Source organism: Leptosomus discolor, chromosome 27, assembly GCF_034619465.1.
Source record: "Leptosomus discolor isolate bLepDis1 chromosome 27, bLepDis1.hap2, whole genome shotgun sequence".
Classification (NCBI taxonomy): domain Eukaryota; kingdom Metazoa; phylum Chordata; class Aves; order Leptosomiformes; family Leptosomidae; genus Leptosomus; species Leptosomus discolor.
The window spans coordinates 387,923-404,174 of NC_141417.1; the positions used below are offsets into that span (position 1 = coordinate 387,923).

The 16,252-nt window shown below is 72.0% G+C and overlaps 1 protein-coding gene across 1 annotated transcript; it reads left to right on the forward strand.

The window, feature by feature from the left end:
- Positions 1-1,235: 1,235 nt before the first annotated feature.
- On the forward strand, positions 1,236-14,468 carry BAZ2A (bromodomain adjacent to zinc finger domain 2A). The gene is given in 28 exon segments (XM_086478695.1): positions 1,236-1,244; positions 4,569-4,706; positions 5,209-5,793; positions 6,240-6,425; positions 6,989-7,183; positions 7,600-7,806; positions 7,882-7,942; positions 8,032-8,140; positions 8,309-8,410; positions 8,491-8,701; positions 8,816-9,069; positions 9,155-9,346; positions 9,446-9,700; positions 10,075-10,289; positions 10,412-10,486; positions 10,572-10,734; positions 10,845-10,904; positions 10,987-11,122; positions 11,209-11,786; positions 12,113-12,350; positions 12,432-12,587; positions 12,668-12,831; positions 12,907-13,190; positions 13,266-13,398; positions 13,513-13,659; positions 13,743-13,972; positions 14,052-14,195; positions 14,283-14,468. Coding segments are annotated over 27 exon segments (5,385 nt in total). The 5' UTR covers positions 1,236-1,244; positions 4,569-4,570; the 3' UTR covers positions 14,452-14,468.
- Positions 14,469-16,252: the final 1,784 nt, after the last annotated feature.

Below are 16,252 nucleotides of genomic sequence, written 5' to 3' on the forward strand. Positions count from 1 at the left end.
GGGCACCAGGGACCACCCACCCCCCCCGCGGTGGGGCTGCGCCAAGCGCCGAACCTGGGGGTTCACCGGCGGAGCGGGGCGGGCGGGGGGCGTCCCCGCAAGAGCCGCAGCCGGGGGGGAGCGGGGCGCGGGTGCCCCCAGCCGCTGCCTCCCCCCCGCCTCTGCGAAGGGCCGCGGTCCCTTTAAATGGCGGCGCGTCCCGCGCGGCGGAGGGGGCGGTGGCGGGCGCTGACATCACGCGGGGCCGGGAGCACCTGCGCCGCCGCCCGGCTCCGGCTCCGCCACCGGCACCGCACCGGGCGGGCACCGGGGCTGGCGCCGGGCCGGCACCGCCGCCCCCAGGTACGCACCGCGCGGGACGGGCCCCGGAGACAGGGACGCCCCCGCACCGGGACCCCCGCGGGGCCGGGACGACTGCACCGGGTCCCCCGGCTCTGCACCGGGACCCCTCCCAGCGGCCCGGCAGCCCCCACTGGGCAGGGAACTGCGGGACTGACCCACCCTCCCTCTCCCCCGGTGACGCACCGGGACTGGCCCCCTCCCCCGGTCACCAGGACCCCCTTCTCCCTCCGGTGCCCGGAGGCGCCCCGGCCACTGCGCAGCGCGGCCCAGCCGGTGCCGCGTGACGTCACCGGGGATCCCGGGGGCCGAGGCAGCACACGGGGAGGGGGGGGGGGGGGGGTCGCGGTGTGCCGGCGACCGCCCCGAGCGCCCGAGTCCGGCGGGGTCCCGGTCCCGGTCCCGCCCCGCGGCCGCCCCCCTCCGCTGTTCTGCGGGGTCGAGCCGGGGCTGGGGGGGGCGAAGGGAGAACGAAAGGGGAAGGCGGGGGGGGGGGCGGTCCCGGGGGGCGCGGGGGGGGGGGGGGCGGTCCCGGGGGAAGCGGGGGTACCCGGGGAGAGGGGGCGGCCCCGCGTGGGGATTCCCCCCGCCCTGACCCCGCCGGGGGCGGGGATCCCCTCCCACGTGGGCGCGCGACCCGCCCCCGGTGACGCGCGGCGCCGCTCCCGGTGACGCCACCGCGGCGGCGGTGACGTGCGCGCGAGGGGGCGGGGCTGGGACCGCCCGGCGGCGCGAGGCGCTTCCTGCCCTGCGCCGCTGTCTCGGCTCCGCTCGGCGCGGCGGGCCCGGTGCGCTGCGGCCCGGCCCGGCCCCGGCCCGGTCCGCGCCATGCGGAGCCGCGTCCCGCCCCGCGCCGCCTGAGCCGGGCCCGGGGCGCCCGCCGGGCCCGCGCCGCCGCCTGCCAGGTGCGGGGTCGGGGCGGGGGGCGGGGGGTGGCGATCTGCGGCGGCCGTTAACGGCCGAGGCGGGGGGTGGGGGGGATGGGGGGGTGGTTGAGGCCCGGCGCGGCGGGGCGGCCCCGGTGAGACCAACCACCCTTTACCGACCTCGGTGAGACACCCACACACACACCCGGCGCATCCCGGTGCCCGGCGAGACGCGGCCCCCCCCCCCCCCCCCCCGCCTTAACAGGCCCCCGGTGAGCCCCCCGCTCCCCTCCCGGTGAGGCGTCCGGGCCCAGCCCGGGGAGCCCGGGCCTCCGGGGCCGGTGCGGTTCTCCCTGCTTTCCCGTTCCGGACGCAGGAGGGAGACACCACCACCACCCCCCCTGCCCCATCTGTTCGTGTCGTCGTCACCCCCCTCCCCCCCCCCTCCCCATTCGGTTCACCCACCCCCTCCCGGCCCGGGACCCCCCTGCGGCGGCGGGTGGGGGCGGGGCATCCCCGCGAGACCCGGCGGGGGGGGGCTGCGCGGGGGGAGGGGGGTGTCCTTGCCGCAGGGACCGGGGGGAGGATGTCCCCGCCGGGTGCGGCACCGCGGGCGGGGGGCGTCGCTCCCGCGGCCGTGTCCCTCCGTGTCCGTGTCCCCCCTCCCGCAGGAAGTGGCCGGGAAATGGCAGCCGGTTGTTGCGTCTCGTTGTTTTTGAAACGTCCTTTTTAATCAGGTCGCGTCTCGCTCCCGGGGCCGCCCGGTGCTGCCGGGCCGGGGGGGCCACCGGACCGGGGGGACCGAGCTCCCTGCACGGCACCGGCTCAACAGCACCGACAGGCCCCCCAGCCCCGGAGCTCTGGGCCCCCCCCGGCGCCGGGAGACGAGTGCCCGGTGTCCCCTCTTGGCACCCGCAGCCGTTGGGAGGGCGGCGAGCCTGGGCCCGGTGCCGGCGGGTGCTGCCACCGCCGCCGGGTTGGGCTTTAACGCCGGGGCCAGCGGGCGCTGCCACGTTGGCTCTGCCCTCTGCGGCGGCAGCCGGGGGTCAGCCCCGCGGGGAGCATCCCCCGCGCACCCACCTCATCGCCGCCGGTGAGACCCCGGCGGTGCCGCCAGGCCCGAGGCTCCCGTCCCACCACCGGCACATCGCCAGGGCCACCCGCGTCCCCGGCCCTCGCCCTCCTCACCTCGCCCGCTCGCCGGCGGCTCCGGTTACGTGCCGTGGCCCAGTTTGCGGCTCCGCGCTCGGTCACGTGCTGCCCGGCGGGGGGAGCGGGGCCGCAGCGGGCAGGAGCCCCAGCCCCAGGCAGGAGGCAACGGCCTTGCCCGCACCGCGCCCAGCGCTGGCCGCGCTCCCGGCGACGCCGAGGGCGGCTCCAGCACCTGCGGGGCCCGGGGTGGCCTCGCACCGGGGCTGGGCCCCATTTGCCCCCAGAGCAAGGGCGAGCGTGGCGGTGCCACAGCCCCCGGTCCCCGTCCTGGGGCATCCTCCCGCGGCTGGAACCTGGCCCGAGGCTGCCCGGCTCCCGCCCGGCTGGTCTCACCTCTCCCAGCCCCTCTGCCCTCGCTGTTGTTAATTCCCACTTTCCTAGCTTTTACTATCGCCTCTTGGCCGTGGCCTCTCTCTCCCGGCCCCCTCCCCACGCCTGGCGTGCGCCCAGTCCATCCCAGTCTGCGGCGCTGACCTGCGGCCGCCACCTGTCCGGTTCTGGCACGTCCCTTTGCCACCTCCTCTGACCTCCAAAAGCCGGCAGCGGCGTTCCTGGCCCGCGCATCACCCACGGGGTGGGACTGGAAGGGCCTTTGCTTTTCTCAGCTGCCCTGCGGCCGGTTTCCCTGCACCGGCCGGGGGGGCTCTGGGCTGGGGTCAGGGCAGGGGCTGGGCTGTGCTGACAGGTTGGGGTGGGGGTGGCTGCGGAGCCACGCCAGGATGTCCGGGAGCAACGTGCGTGTGGAGGCCGCGTCACCACCCATACGGGTTTCTCTGCTGGATGAATCACCAGTGTCCCTGGCCTGGAGAGGGCTCGGGGGCCCCGGCCCCTCCGTCCCCCACCAGGGCACCAGACAACATGGGCAAGGGCGTGATGAAATCCTCCGCCCGGGTTTCGACACAGGCTGTGCCACAAGCTGCTGCTGAAGCGCCGCGTCTGCTGAGTGTGCGGCAGCGTTTGCCCCTTCCGGAGAGGTCGGCGGAGCCGGCGCCGCCTTGGCCGATGGCAGATTTGGTGTGCACGGCAGGACGGGGAGACGCCAGCTATGGCAGCCCTGTGGGGTGTCCCTGCGGGTCCCTGCCAGCGCCAGGGTTCCCATCTCATCTGCTGGGCTTGCAGGGCCTCGGCTCCCCCACGCTGTCTCCTCCCCTGCACCACGTACCGGGAGCCCCTCAGCGGCACAGCAGGGCCCCGTCCTGGGGCTGGCCCCCACCGGGAGACCCCCTTGTGGTTCTCTGGTTTGCTCCTGGACAGCGAAGGTCACCAGAGGCTCTTGCCTGTCCCCAGGCTGTGCCGAACCAGCTCTGGGGCTCCGGATCCTGCTTGCTCCCGGCTGTGACATGAGGCCAGCCCAGATCCTGCCACGGAGGCGTCCCTGGAGCTCTGCCTGGCAGGGATGGGGCTCGGGTCTGTGCGTGGGCCACGCCGTGGGGCACGGGGTCCCCTCCAGCTGCGGGGGCTTGCGGCTGCATCGGGGACACCGGCTGTCACCGCAGAGGCATTTCTGTGCCAGGAGCACAGCATTCCCCAGGGAGCGCCGGGCTGTGCCAGGGCCCCGTGGGGTCACAGAGCTGCTCGGGGGGGGGCTGGTGCTTTCCTGGGAAGCAGCCCCTGCGGGTCTGCTGGCCAGGAGCCTGCCGGAGCTCCCACAGGCTCACCCCGTGCTGGGGCCCCGGGATGGCGGCACCAGGGAGCCGAGCCCTTGGGTTTAATGCGGGAAGAAGCGCGGGTGGGCGGCAAGTGGGGTTTCTCAGCAGTGGCCGTCCCTGGGGATGCTGGAGCGCGGTGCTGAGCTGTGCTCGCGCAGGTGACAGCTCGTCCCGCTGGGGCTGCCGGGCCCGGGCCAGCTCACGGCAGAGGCAGCGTCGTCTCCGCTGCACCGGGAGCCTGGCGAGGGGCTCTGCAGCCCTGGGGGCTTTCGCCATCGCTCCTCGCCCTCACCAGCCCCGACACATTTCCCACGAGCTCCGGGTCAGGAGCTCACCCTGCCCTGGGCTGGGGACCCAGTGCTGCCCCGGGCTCCCTGCCCCAGTGCGGGAGCAGAGGGTCCCCACGGGCCCTGGCAGTGGGTGGCAGGGCCAAGTGCTTGTCGTGATGGCAGCCCCGGTCCCCACCGGTGGTTGACCCTGGTGCCTCTTCTCCCCTCTGCAGAAATGGAAACAAACAACCATTTTAACTTCACTGGCCTTTCCTCTGCACCCGCTGCCTCAGGACCGAAACCCACGCCTGCCTCAGGGGACAGCCCCTTCGCCCACGGCTCCCCGCTCAGCTTCCCCCCGCAAGGGAAAAGTAAGTGCCCCCGCGGGGCCGGCGCAGCCCAGCCCGGGGTCGTGGGGACAGAGGGGCCGCGGCCGGCGGCAGCTCCCTGCACGTGGGGCCGGGGGTCTGGTGCGTCCCCGCCGTCGCCTTGGCCTAGAAAAGCAGCCGTGCCAGAACAGGGTCTCTGCGTGGATTTGGCCGGTCAGCTGATCCGGCACAGCCCTGCCAAGCGCTCTCGGCTAATCCCCGGCATCCTGCGGCTCTCAGCCCGGTGCCGGCGAAGCCCCACGGCGGGGCCGGTTTTACCAAGCAGGGAGCTGCGCCGGGGGGTCTCGGGCTCTGTCCCAGTGCAGGCAGCGGTCGCGCTGGGGTGGGGGGGCACCGGCAGGGCAGGGGGCTTGGCAGCTGCTGGGGCAGGTCGTCCGTCTGTCTGTCCTCAAACCCCCTCGTCCTGCGCTGGCGGGGCCTGGCTGGCGAGGAGCACCCGCACCGCGCCGCTGACCCGTCTGTCTCTCCTCTGGCTCCCTCGCAGGTCTGAACGGGGGCATGAATGTCAATGGCTTCTCTACTGTATCTCACCCCAGTACTTCAGGGACCTTCACCCCCAGCTCGCCGCCCGCCGGCACGCCGCCCCTCCGCACCTACGACTGCCTCTGGGACTACGCGCCGTACCCGCCCGCCGGCACCGGCGGCCTCAAGGACGGCCGCCCTGCCACCCCCCCGCTCTCCAGCCTCGGACAGTTCCCGCTCAACGGCGTCGCTGGGGGGTCCCAGCCGGCGTCCCCAGGGCACGGCACTAACCTGCGGGGGGCTGGGCAGGAGTTCTGGGGCAATGGCACCCCCGGCCCCATGGGGCTGAACTTCGACTCGCAGGAGCTGTACGACTCCTTCCATGACCAGAGCTTTGAGCTGATGCAGAACGGGCCGGCCAGCTTCTACATGGCCGCCCAGCCCTCCCCCATGCTGGGCTCTGACACCCAGCCCTTCTCGCTGCCGCCGGAGGAGCCGGGCACCGGTGAGGGAGACGCCGACGCCGCAGCCAAAGAGATCCCCCCTGCCATCGCAGAGAACGGGGGTGGGCTGGTGGGCAGCATGGAGCTGGAGGAGGCGCAGCCAGGTAGGAGCCCAGCGCTGCCGGTGCGGGTGGGCAGAGCTCCGGGCCACGGTGCCACAGCCCTGGCAGGCAGGTGCTGGACCCTGAGCCAGGGTGGTGGCGTTGGGCATCGTGCTCCCTGGGGAGGCCCAGCCCCTCTGACCCTCCTGCCCCGTGTCCCGGCCAGGGTTTGGCCTGTCACAGCTCGGAGTCACTGTTGGGATCTCGTTAAACCAGGCTGGGCACAGCCCATGGCGTCACCGCCGGCAGAGCGGCATTCCCTCGGGGCAGCTGGGTGCTGCGGGAGGGCTGGGTGCCAGGGCAGGCCTGGCAGCCAACCGCCCCGGTGCTGGGAATGGCGGTGGCTTGTGCCGGGTGATACCCCGGGGCAGGGGTGGCCGAGCCCCAGGCTCTGTCACCACCGTGTCCCCGTGCCACAGTCTCTGTTTTCGGTCGGTTGTTCCCTGTAGAGTTGAAGATCTGCAGCTACAACGGGTCTGCCCCCGGTGCGGTGCCGCTCGGGCAGGAGGGGCCCGTCCTGGCCCCCGGCACAGGCAGCGGCTGCCTGGGGGACACGTCGCCCATCGCCCCTCGGCTGGAGGACGCCCACCTCCTCAGCGAAGACCCCCTGGAGCCCTTCGAGTCCCTGGCCAGAGGTAGGGAGGCTGCCGCCCTGCTGGGCTGTGGTGCGCCCGGGGGGGCATCGGGGCAGGGCGGGCGGCTGGCATGGCCGTCCCTGCGCTGCCCTGGCCCGGCTGCTGCCTGTGCCCGGGGGAGCGGCGCCCAGCCCCTCTCCGTCCCCTCCGGGCAGCGAGCGGTGGCGATGGCGGCAGCGATGGCGATGGCGGAGGCCTTCTGGCGGCCTTGGCAGGCGCTGGCGGCAGGGGCGGGCCCGCGTCCCTCCCGCGCCAGCCTCCTCCGCTCCCGGCCTTCCCGGCCTTCCCAGCTCCGTGACGAGGCTGTTACTCAGCGCCTGAACTTCCGCGCTGGTGAACATCACCGCCACCGCCACGGCCATTTTGGGCTCCTCCACTTCCCAGAGGAGGAGGCGTGGCTGGGGGCGCCCAAACCCCTTAACCCCTCTTCTGCCGGTGTCTTTTCATCTGGGGGGGCGAGGGCGGGGAGTGGGGGTGGGTGTGTGTGTGGCTGCCCCTCGGGAGCGGAGATGTGGGTCTGCGTGCCCCCAGCCCGAGTCCTGATGCTCACCCCCCCGCCCCAGACCCCGGCACTGGGGACCTCTACACGATGGACGACTCGCAGCTGGTGAGCGACAAGTCCCCCCTGGAGGAGCCCCCCGACCTGCGCTGCGCCCCCAGCCCCCCCCTCCACGCTGCTGGTCCCTTCAGCCTGCTGCCCACCGGCCCCTCGCCCACCCCGCTGCTCGCCGGCCCTGGCTCGCCGCCTGCCCTGCACGGTACGTGCCACGCCACGACGGGCCAGTGCCCCCCAGCCGGCCGCTCGCCCCCCGTGCCAGCAGGCCCCTGCGGCCGGCGGGGTGGCGGCCGCCCTGACAGCCTTGCTCTGCCTCTGCGGCAGCAGCTCTGTCCGGGCAGAGCAGGGACCCGCGTGTGCTGGTGCCTGCGCCGGGGAGCTGCGGCCGGTGCTGGTGGGGAGCCCGTGGGAGAACGGTGCCCCGGCTTGGATACCTTCCCCTGGCTGGGTATGAGCCCCCCCGGGGGGTCTCCTCCATGCCACGGGTGCCCCCGGCCAGCTCAGGGAGGGGATACGTAGCCATGTGCCCCCTGGGACGGGCGGGGGCTGTCCGGTGGGACGGGCAGAGGAGGAGGGCGGCCGCACTCGGCGGTGACGTCCCTGACCTTGGCTCCACAGATGGCAGCGTCGACCTGAACAGCAGCAGCCACGCGGGGCCGGAGGATTCAGGGTCCCTGGAGCTCGACCCTCCGCTGGAGCCGGAGTCCCCGGCCCCGTCCGCAGAGGAGGAGGAGGAGGAAGAGGCTGCCGACAGCTGTCCGGAGACTTCAGCCCCGCCAGAAGGAGAGAGCAAGGAGGCCGCCCCGCTGAGCACCTCGGCAGCAGGTAAGGCCGAGAGCCCCCGTGGGCACCCCGGTCCAGCCAGCGTGCCCGAGCCCAGCGTCCCGTCCCCTCTCGCAGGTGACGTCCCGCGCCGGCGCATCGCCACGCAGGAGGAGGTGCGCTTTCCCCTGCAGCACGGGTACGTGGTGCCGTCCCCTCCCTCCCTCCCTCCCTCCGTCCTGCCCCGCGGCCGCCCCGCCGCCCCGGGCTGAAGCTCCTTGTGCCCAGGTGGAGGCGGGAGGTGCGGATCAGGAAGGGGAACCACCGGTGGCAGGGTGAGACCTGGTACTACGGGCCCTGCGGGAAGAGGATGAAGCAGTTCCCGGAGGTGATCAAGGTACGGGCCCCGGGCAGAGCGGGCTGGGGGGTGACCGGGGTCCTGGTCCGCTGCAGGCCCCCAGCTCTGCCGGACTGCAGCAGACGGACATTGCTGCGAGCCAGGAGCTGTGGGGCCCAGAGCGCTGATCCCCTCTCATGGCCTTCCTCCTTCTCCTCCTCCTACCAGTACCTGAGCAGGAACGTGGTGCAGGACGTCCGGCGCGAGCACTTCAGCTTCAGCCCCCGCATGCCGGTGGGAGACTTCTATGAGGAGCGGGACACGCCGGAGGTGGGTCTGGGGGCAGCTGAGCCGCCCTGTCCCCCCACGCACACGCTGTGCTGCGGGAGGTGACCCGAATTGTGCCGCAGGGTCTGCAGTGGGTGAAGCTGAGCCCCGAGGAGATCCCCTCGCGCATCCAGGCCATCACGGGCAAGCGCGGGCGACCCCGCAATGCCGAGAAGGCCAAGCCCAAGGAGCCGCCGGCTGCGAAACGCGGCCGGGGCCGCCCTCCCAAGGTCAAGATGGTCGACTTGCTGAGCAAGACGGACGCGCGGCTGCTGAAGAGGCTGGAAGCCCAAGGTACCCCCTCCCTGGCCCCGCCGGCTCGGGGTGGCCGGTGCAGCCCCTTGCAGCCTGGCTCCGGTGGGACTCCAGCAGCCGGTCCATCGCTGCCCTCCCTCTCTGCTCTCACAGAGGTGCTCAGTGACGAGGACAAGCTGAAAATGAGCAAAATCAAGAAGAAAATGAGGCGGAAGGTATGAGCGGCTGCGCGGGGCTCAGGGTGGCTCTGGGGCTCCTCTGGGGCTCCTCTGGGGCTGGGGTAGGGGCTTCCCTGGTGTGGGAAGGCCAGCAGGTCCCTGAGCTGATCTTGTCCCTTCCAGGCCAAGAACAAGCAGAAGCAGGAAGCCAAAGCCCCCAGAGTGAAGGAGACCAAGAAGAAGTCCAAGGTGAGTCTGTGGGGTACGAGGGGGCCGGGAAGTGGGGGAAAGAAGTGGAGCCGCTCTCCCCTCACGTCCCGGGGTCTGTCCTCAGGCCAAGGAGAAGAAGAGCAAACCGGAGAAGGGCAAGGAGAAAGCGCGGCCCAAAGAGAAGAAGGGCAAAGGGGCTCGCAAGGCGGACAAGGGCTTGCTGGCCCAGCGGCGCCTGGAGGAGCGGCGGCGGCAGCAGCTCATCCTGGAGGAGATGAAGAAGCCCACGGAGGACATGTGCCTGGGGGACCACCAGGTGGGCTGGGGTGCGGGGCGCTCGGCCGGGCCGAGCTGGTGAGCCAACAGCCTGCCCGGTGCCTCGCCGGCCCTGACCGCCCCCTCTCCTCCCCTGCAGCCCCTGCCAGCCTTCTCCCGCATCCCGGGCCTCATCCTGCCCAGCCGAGCCTTCTCCAACTGCCTGACGGTCGTGGAGTTCCTCCAGAGCTACGGCAAGGTCCTGGGCTTCGACCCGGCCAAGGACGTGCCCAGCCTGTCTGCGCTGCAGGAGGGGCTGCTGGGGGTGGGCGACAGCGCGGGCGAGGTGCAGGATCTGCTGGTGCGGCTGCTGCAGGCTGCGCTCTACGACCCCGGGCTGCCGCCCTACTGCCAGGTGAGCCTGTCCCGGCCCCAGCCTCGGCCCCCTGCCCTGGTCGGGCTGGGGGTGTCGGTGCCCATGAGGTCCCAGCTGCTGCAGACCGGGGACAGGGGAGCCCTGCACCCTCTCCCTGCGCCCAGCCAGCTCCCACGCCCTGGCAGCCCTTGTCTGGCTGCGGGGGCCCGGTGTGCGGTGGGCAGGCAGCCCCTGCCTGGCCCTGCCCAGCTGCCTAGGACACTCCTAGGCTTGCTCCTGCTTGGGCTTGGCTTCTTGGCCTGGTTTTCCCATCCACGGGGTGCTGGCGTCTTCCCCTTCTTGTTTTCCCCTCCTGGTGCACCCCCCGTGGGGCAGGAGGGGAGTCCTTGAACCCCCCTCTCTGCTCTGCCCAGTCCCTGAAGATCCTGGGGGAAAAGGTGTCGGAGATCAGCCTGAACCGCGACACCGTCTCCGAGATCCTGCGCTGCTTCCTGACGGCGTACGGGGCAGGCGAGGACCTGTGCGACGGGCTGCGGACCAAGCCCTTCCAGGCGCTGCCCCCGGAGAAGAAAGCCGCCATCCTGGCCTTCCTGGTGAACGAGTTGAACAGCAGTGCCCTCATCATCAAGTGAGTGCGGGTGGGGGGCAAGCGAGTCCTCTCGGTGGCCTGCGGGCCCGGCACGGGCCCCTCTCCCTCCTGGGAGAGCTGCCTGGAGCCGCCCGCCGCAGCCAGCGCCCGTCTCCTTGCAGCGAGATCGACAAGACCCTGGAGAACATGTCCAGCTACAGGAAGAACAAGTGGATCATCGAGGGGCGGCTGCGCAGGTGGGTGGGCAGGGGGGGCTGCCTGCAGCTCCTGCTGCCTGCGCCCGCTCAGCAGGCAGCGGACGCCTCGGCCGTGTTTCGGCAGGTTGAAGGTCGCCCTTGCCAAGAAGACGGGCCGTCCCGAGTCAGAGATCACGGGCCTGGAGGACGGGCGACGCCGGCGCAGCTCCCGCCTGACGGAGGAGACGGGCCTGGAGATGGAGGAGGAGGAGGAGAGCCGCGGACGGAAATCCCGCAGGGAGGAGGAGGTGGGGTGGCCGCGGGGTTCGCCGCTGGTGGTGGGGATGCTGCCCTCGGGGGGGGTGGGTCTCTTCCCTGCCCACCTGCGCTTCCCTGAGGGGTCCCGTCCCTCCCCCAGGCTGACACGTCTGCGTCCAGCGTCCCCGAGCTTGAGAGGCAGATCGAGAAGCTGGCCAAGGTGAGGGGACGGGGGAGGGCTGGGGGTTCGGCCCCCGACACGGGGCTGCAGGACCCGTCACCGCCCTGCGCTCTCCCCACAGAGGCAGATGTTCTTCCGCAAGAAGCTGCTCCATTCCTCGCAGACGCTGCGAGCGGCTTCTCTGGGCCAGGACCGGTACCGGCGGCGGTACTGGGTCCTGCCCCACCTGGGCGGCATCTTCGTGGAGGGTGCAGAGGGTGAGCTGGGAAGGGGCTTCCCGGGGTGGGGGATCTCCCGGCTGGGAGAGGATTCAGCATCTCACCTCCTCCTCCTGCCCTTGCAGCGGCTGAGCCAGCACCCCAGGAGCCCCCGGAGGAGAAGGCGTCCCCCCACGTCTCCCCGGTGAAGGAGGAGCCGGTGGATGTGCCCATTCCCAGCCGGACGAACTGCACGGCCTCGCGCTCCCGCGGCCGGCCCAGGAAGAGCAAAGAGGAGCTGTCGCAGCACTGCGGGCCCAGACCCCCCCCTGTCAACGGGGTCCTGGAGGAGCCGGTGCCGCTGGGGCAGAGCCAACACGACCTCAGCCAGTCTGCCTTCCTCTCCTGGCTGAGCCAGACGCAGTCCTCCCTCCTCAAGGACTCGGTCCTCACCCCGGACAGCAGCCCCGGCAAGGGGGACACGGGGCTCCTGCCGCTCGAGGCTCCGTCTGACCCCGCGGAGGAGGAAGAGGCAGAGGAAGAGGAGGAGAGCACCCCAGAGGCCGCAGAAAAGCGGGGGCCCTGGTTCAACCTGCTGCCCCGGATGCCCTGTGACGACCGAGCCCCCCTCGCTACCTCCTCCGCCGAGCCCTCGCCGCGAGTCGCCGCGCAGCCCCGTGGGCAGCCCCGCGGGGAGCCGCTGCCCAAGGGCTCGGCCAGGCAGGTACGTGCTCGGGCCCGGCCAGGGCGAGGGCAGGGCTGTGCCCGGCGTTTCCACCCCGGCCTGCAGGGACTGGGGAGGGGAAACCTCCTTGGGCAGCTGGGGGGAGCAGGGCGGGACCCCCTGCCTGAGCACTGGACGCCCCGGGGCTGGGGGACGCTGTCATCGCGGTGGCATGCCAGGAGCTCGGTCCTGCTGCTCCCAACCCTCCAGGCCGAGCTTGTGAATCAGTCACAGGGCTGGGGGGGCTGCAGGGTTGGGGGCCCCGGGGTCAGGGGCTGAGGAGCGGGTGCATGCCTGGCCCTTCTGATGCGCTCTGTCCCCACCAGCTGAACGGCCTCCCCACGGACCACCCCACGGATGACCCCATGGCTCCCCTGCTCGCTTCCACGCCGGTGCATGCCAGCGCCAGAGCCCTCGGCGCCTGCCCCAGGAGCCGGGGCAGCCTGGAGAAGCTCCAGGACCCGCCTGGGCAGCCCAAGCGCCGAGGGCGGCCCCCTACCAAATTCTTCAAGCAGATAGAACAGAAGTACTTGACCCAGCTAACGGAGCAGCCTGTTCCCCCTGGTGAGAGCCCAGCCCAGCCCCGGGGCCAGGGGTGCCAGTGCCCCCCGGCGGGGTGCTGAGCGCTGCGGTGCTGCCTTGCAGAGATGCAGAGCGGCTGGTGGTGGGTGCAGGACCCCGAGGAGCTGGAGGCGGTGGCTCGCGCGCTGCACCCGCGGGGCATCCGGGAGAAGGCGCTGCACAAGCACCTCACCAAGCACAAGGAGTTCCTGCGGGAGGTCTGCCTGCGCGCCACCACCGGTAAGGGCTGCCCACGCTGGCCGGGCCGGGGGGCTGCTGCCCACCCCCCCACCCCCACTGAGCCCACCCTCTGCCCCCAGACCCCATCTTCCACCTGCGCCCCGAGGCGGTCAGCACCGCCGCGTCTCAGGAAGCCCTGGCCCGGTGGTCGGTGATGGAGAGAGCCTACGAGACCGACCTCTCGGTGCTGCAGTGGGTGGAGGAGCTGGAGCAGCGCGTGCTGATGGCAGACCTGCAGATCCGGGTGGGTGCCGGGCGCTGAGCTGCGGTGCGGGGGGTTCGGCCGGGCGCCCACCCTGAGCCCCTCTTCTCTCGTTAGGGCTGGACGTGCCCCAGCCCCGACTCCACGCGGGACGACCTGCAGTACTGCGAGCACAAGGTGGAGCCCCTGGAAGACATCACGGTCCGGAGCCGGCGGGACGGGGTGCCGCTGTGCCGGGAGCGCACCAACCCGCTGGACCTGGCGGTGCTGCGCCTGGCGGCGCTGGAGCAGAACGTGGAGCGGCGCTACCTGAAGGAGCCGCTCTGGCCCCTGCACGAGGTGGTGGTGGAGAAGGCCGTGCTGAGCAGCCCCGAGGAGCTGAGCCTGGGCCCCACCGAGATGTGAGCCCCGCGCCCGCCCTGGCCGCGCCGCCGGGACGCGAGCGGCTCCGGCTGAGCACCCCCTTCTCGCCGCAGAGCCTACGAGATCACGCCCCGGGTCCGGACGTGGCGGCAGACGCTGGAGCGGTGCCGCAGCGCAGCCCAGGTCTCGCTCTGCATCTACCAGCTGGAGAAGTCCATCGCCTGGGAGAAGTCGGTCAACAGAGTGGTGAGGGCCTGCGCCGCGCCGCCGGGCGGGAGGGCCAGGGCCGCCTGCCAGGGCCGGGCAACCCGGAGTGGCGGGGACCCCCGCGCCGGCACGGCTGAGCCCCGCTCCCCGCAGACCTGCCTGGTGTGCCGGCGCGGGGACGACGACGAGCACCTGCTGCTGTGCGACGGCTGCGACCGCGGCTGCCACCTTTACTGCCACCGGCCCAAGATGACGGAGGTGCCCGAGGGCGACTGGTTCTGCTCCGTCTGCGTCTCCCGGGTAGGTCGCGGGGCAGCCACCCACCCCCCAGCGCTGGTGGTGACCCCCGGGCTCTGGCGGTGACCCCCGTCCCCTCCCCGCAGGCAGGGGAGTACCGGGACCCCATCTCGCCCCGACGAGGCAAGAAGCGGAAACGGGGGCGTCTCTTTGCGGGGAGCCTGGCGGAGGAGGAGGAGGAGAGTCCACGGCGCCGGCCGGCCTCACGCCGCCGCGAGGGGCTGCCCGTGCCCCGCTATGCCGGCGAGGGGCTGTCGCCTGCCAAGCGGAGGGGCGCGACGCTGCGGGGCCAGCCCAGCGACCTGACCTTCTGCGAGTGAGTGTGGCTGGGGCGGGGGTCCGGGTTCGCATCCCCAGGGTTGGGGGGCTTCCCCCTGACCCTGCTGCTCCCCCAGGATCATCCTGATGGAGATGGAGTCGCACGAGGACGCCTGGCCCTTCCTGGAGCCCGTCAACCCCCGCCTGGTCCCCGGCTACCGCAAGATCATCAAGAACCCCATGGACTTCGCCACCATGCGCGCGCGGCTGCTGCGGGGCGGGTGAGTGGGCGTCCCGGGTGGGCTGGGGGGGTCCCCCAGGGGCCGGCGGGGGTCCCCGACTGACACCGACCGCCCTCCTGCCCGCAGGTACTCGAGCTCGGAGGAGTTTGCGGCCGACGCCATGCTGGTGTTCGACAACTGCCAGACCTTCAACGAGGACGACTCGGACGTGGGCAAGGCCGGGCACGCCATGCGCCAGTTCTTCGAGAGCCGGTGGGAGGAGTTTTATCAGGGAAAACACGCTACTAACCCGTGAGCGGGTGGGCCGGTGCCCTCCCCCAACCACCCCCCCCGCCCGGCCGGGGCTGGGGGTCGTGACCCCCCCGCGCCCCCCCAAGAACTGACTCCTCTGGAGCTGATCTCGCTGCCTGCTGATCCCGCGCGGGGAGGGGACCCCCCCCCCGGCCGGCGTGAACGGGCCCCCGCCCTGCGGCCCCTTCCTGCTGCCCGGACCCCTTTGCCCCGGCCCAGACCTCCCCCCTCTCCACGCCCCCCCCCCCGCCCCCCCCCAGCACCACAAACTCACAGACTGTGTAAGCCAAAAAGAAAAAAAAAAGAGGTGTTTTTTTCTTTCTTTCTTTTAAATTTTATTTTCTAATTAAGAACAGAAACAGCCCCCCTGCCCCCCCTCCACCCCCCCAACCCCCAAACAAACGAGGGAAGCGAATCCTCCCCGCTGGGAATATTTAATAATAGCAATAGTTCGTAGTGAATGTGTCCGAGCACTCCTGTGCAGCGTCTACATGCATTAACGGCCAGTAAAGTGGACTTAGCCCCCCCCGCCTCGCCGCCCCCGCCCCGGCCGGGACCCCCCCACCCGCGCAGACACTTTACGGGGAGGGAGGGGGCCCCGGTGCAGCCCCCCGCTGCCCTCGGACCCCCTTGCCTGCGGCCGGGGCGGGCGCCAGCCCCTCCCCACCTGGCTCCAGGGACCAAACTGGGGAGGGCGGGGGGGGGGGCCCCGGCAGCCCCTTTCCCTGCCTCCACGTCTCAGGAAGAGCCTGGCCCCCCCCCCCCCCCACTCCCCGGCACGGGGACCCCCGGGGCTGGGCCGGGGTCCTGGCCGCCCCCATGCCCCCGACTGGGATCCCTCAGGGATGCTACTGCAGGCCCCGGGTGGGGGGGGGGGGGACGACGACCGGCCCCCTGCCCCCCCCCCGCAACATGGACTTGAAGCCTCAGGCGGGTGTTTGCCCCCCAGACCCCTGCCGGGTCGGGGGGGGGTCGCACTGGGTGGGGAGGGGTGTCCCCCGCCCTGCCTGGCAGGGGCCTGAGCTGGGGTGGGGTCATGTGTGTGTCCCCCCCCGCCCCCGGGTCCCCCCCCCGCAGTGGGCAGCCAGGGAGGGAGCCAGGGCCCCCCCCAGCCAGGATATTACGGGTACTCGCTCTGGGGGTCCGGCGGCCGGCGGGGCCATGGGGGGGCCCTGGGCGCGTCCCCCCCGGCCCCACAGAGCACTGAAAACAACTCACCTACCTGGGCAGGAGGGGCCCCGGCCGCGCCCCCCGCCCCCCCGTCTCTCAAAGTAGCCTTTTTTCTATCAGATAACCTCAGAAACTTTTTATTTTATTTTATTTTTTTGCTTTGAAATAAGAGGTGGATTTGAAGTCTATTTGAACTGACTTTATATTACGCATAAATATTTATATTTTATCTAAATAACTGCGCTGTAACAAACTTTTTTTGTGGTTTGTTTTTTAGTAATGTTTCGGATCCGTCAGGTTTTTTTTCCGTCGTGGGAAAGTTTTCGGGAGTCTCCGTATTGTTCTCGTGTTCGTTCAGTTGAAGTTCCCCCCCCCCCCCCCCAACTCCTCCCCCCCCCGGTTTGACACCCCTCTACCCCCGCACCCCCAAAGGCCCCCCCTACGGCCGGCGCCCGCCCCCCGCAGCCCCCACCGGGCCCGGGGTGGGGGTGGGGGGGCCGGGGCCTTTTCTCTTTGCCCCCCCTCCCCCCAGCCCCGGTGCCCCCCGGCCGGGGGGCTGCGGCGTCGCCGAGAGCATCTTGTCGTCGTCGTTGTCCCCCCCCCCCCAGCTGCGGCCCCTTCCAGCCCCCCCCGGC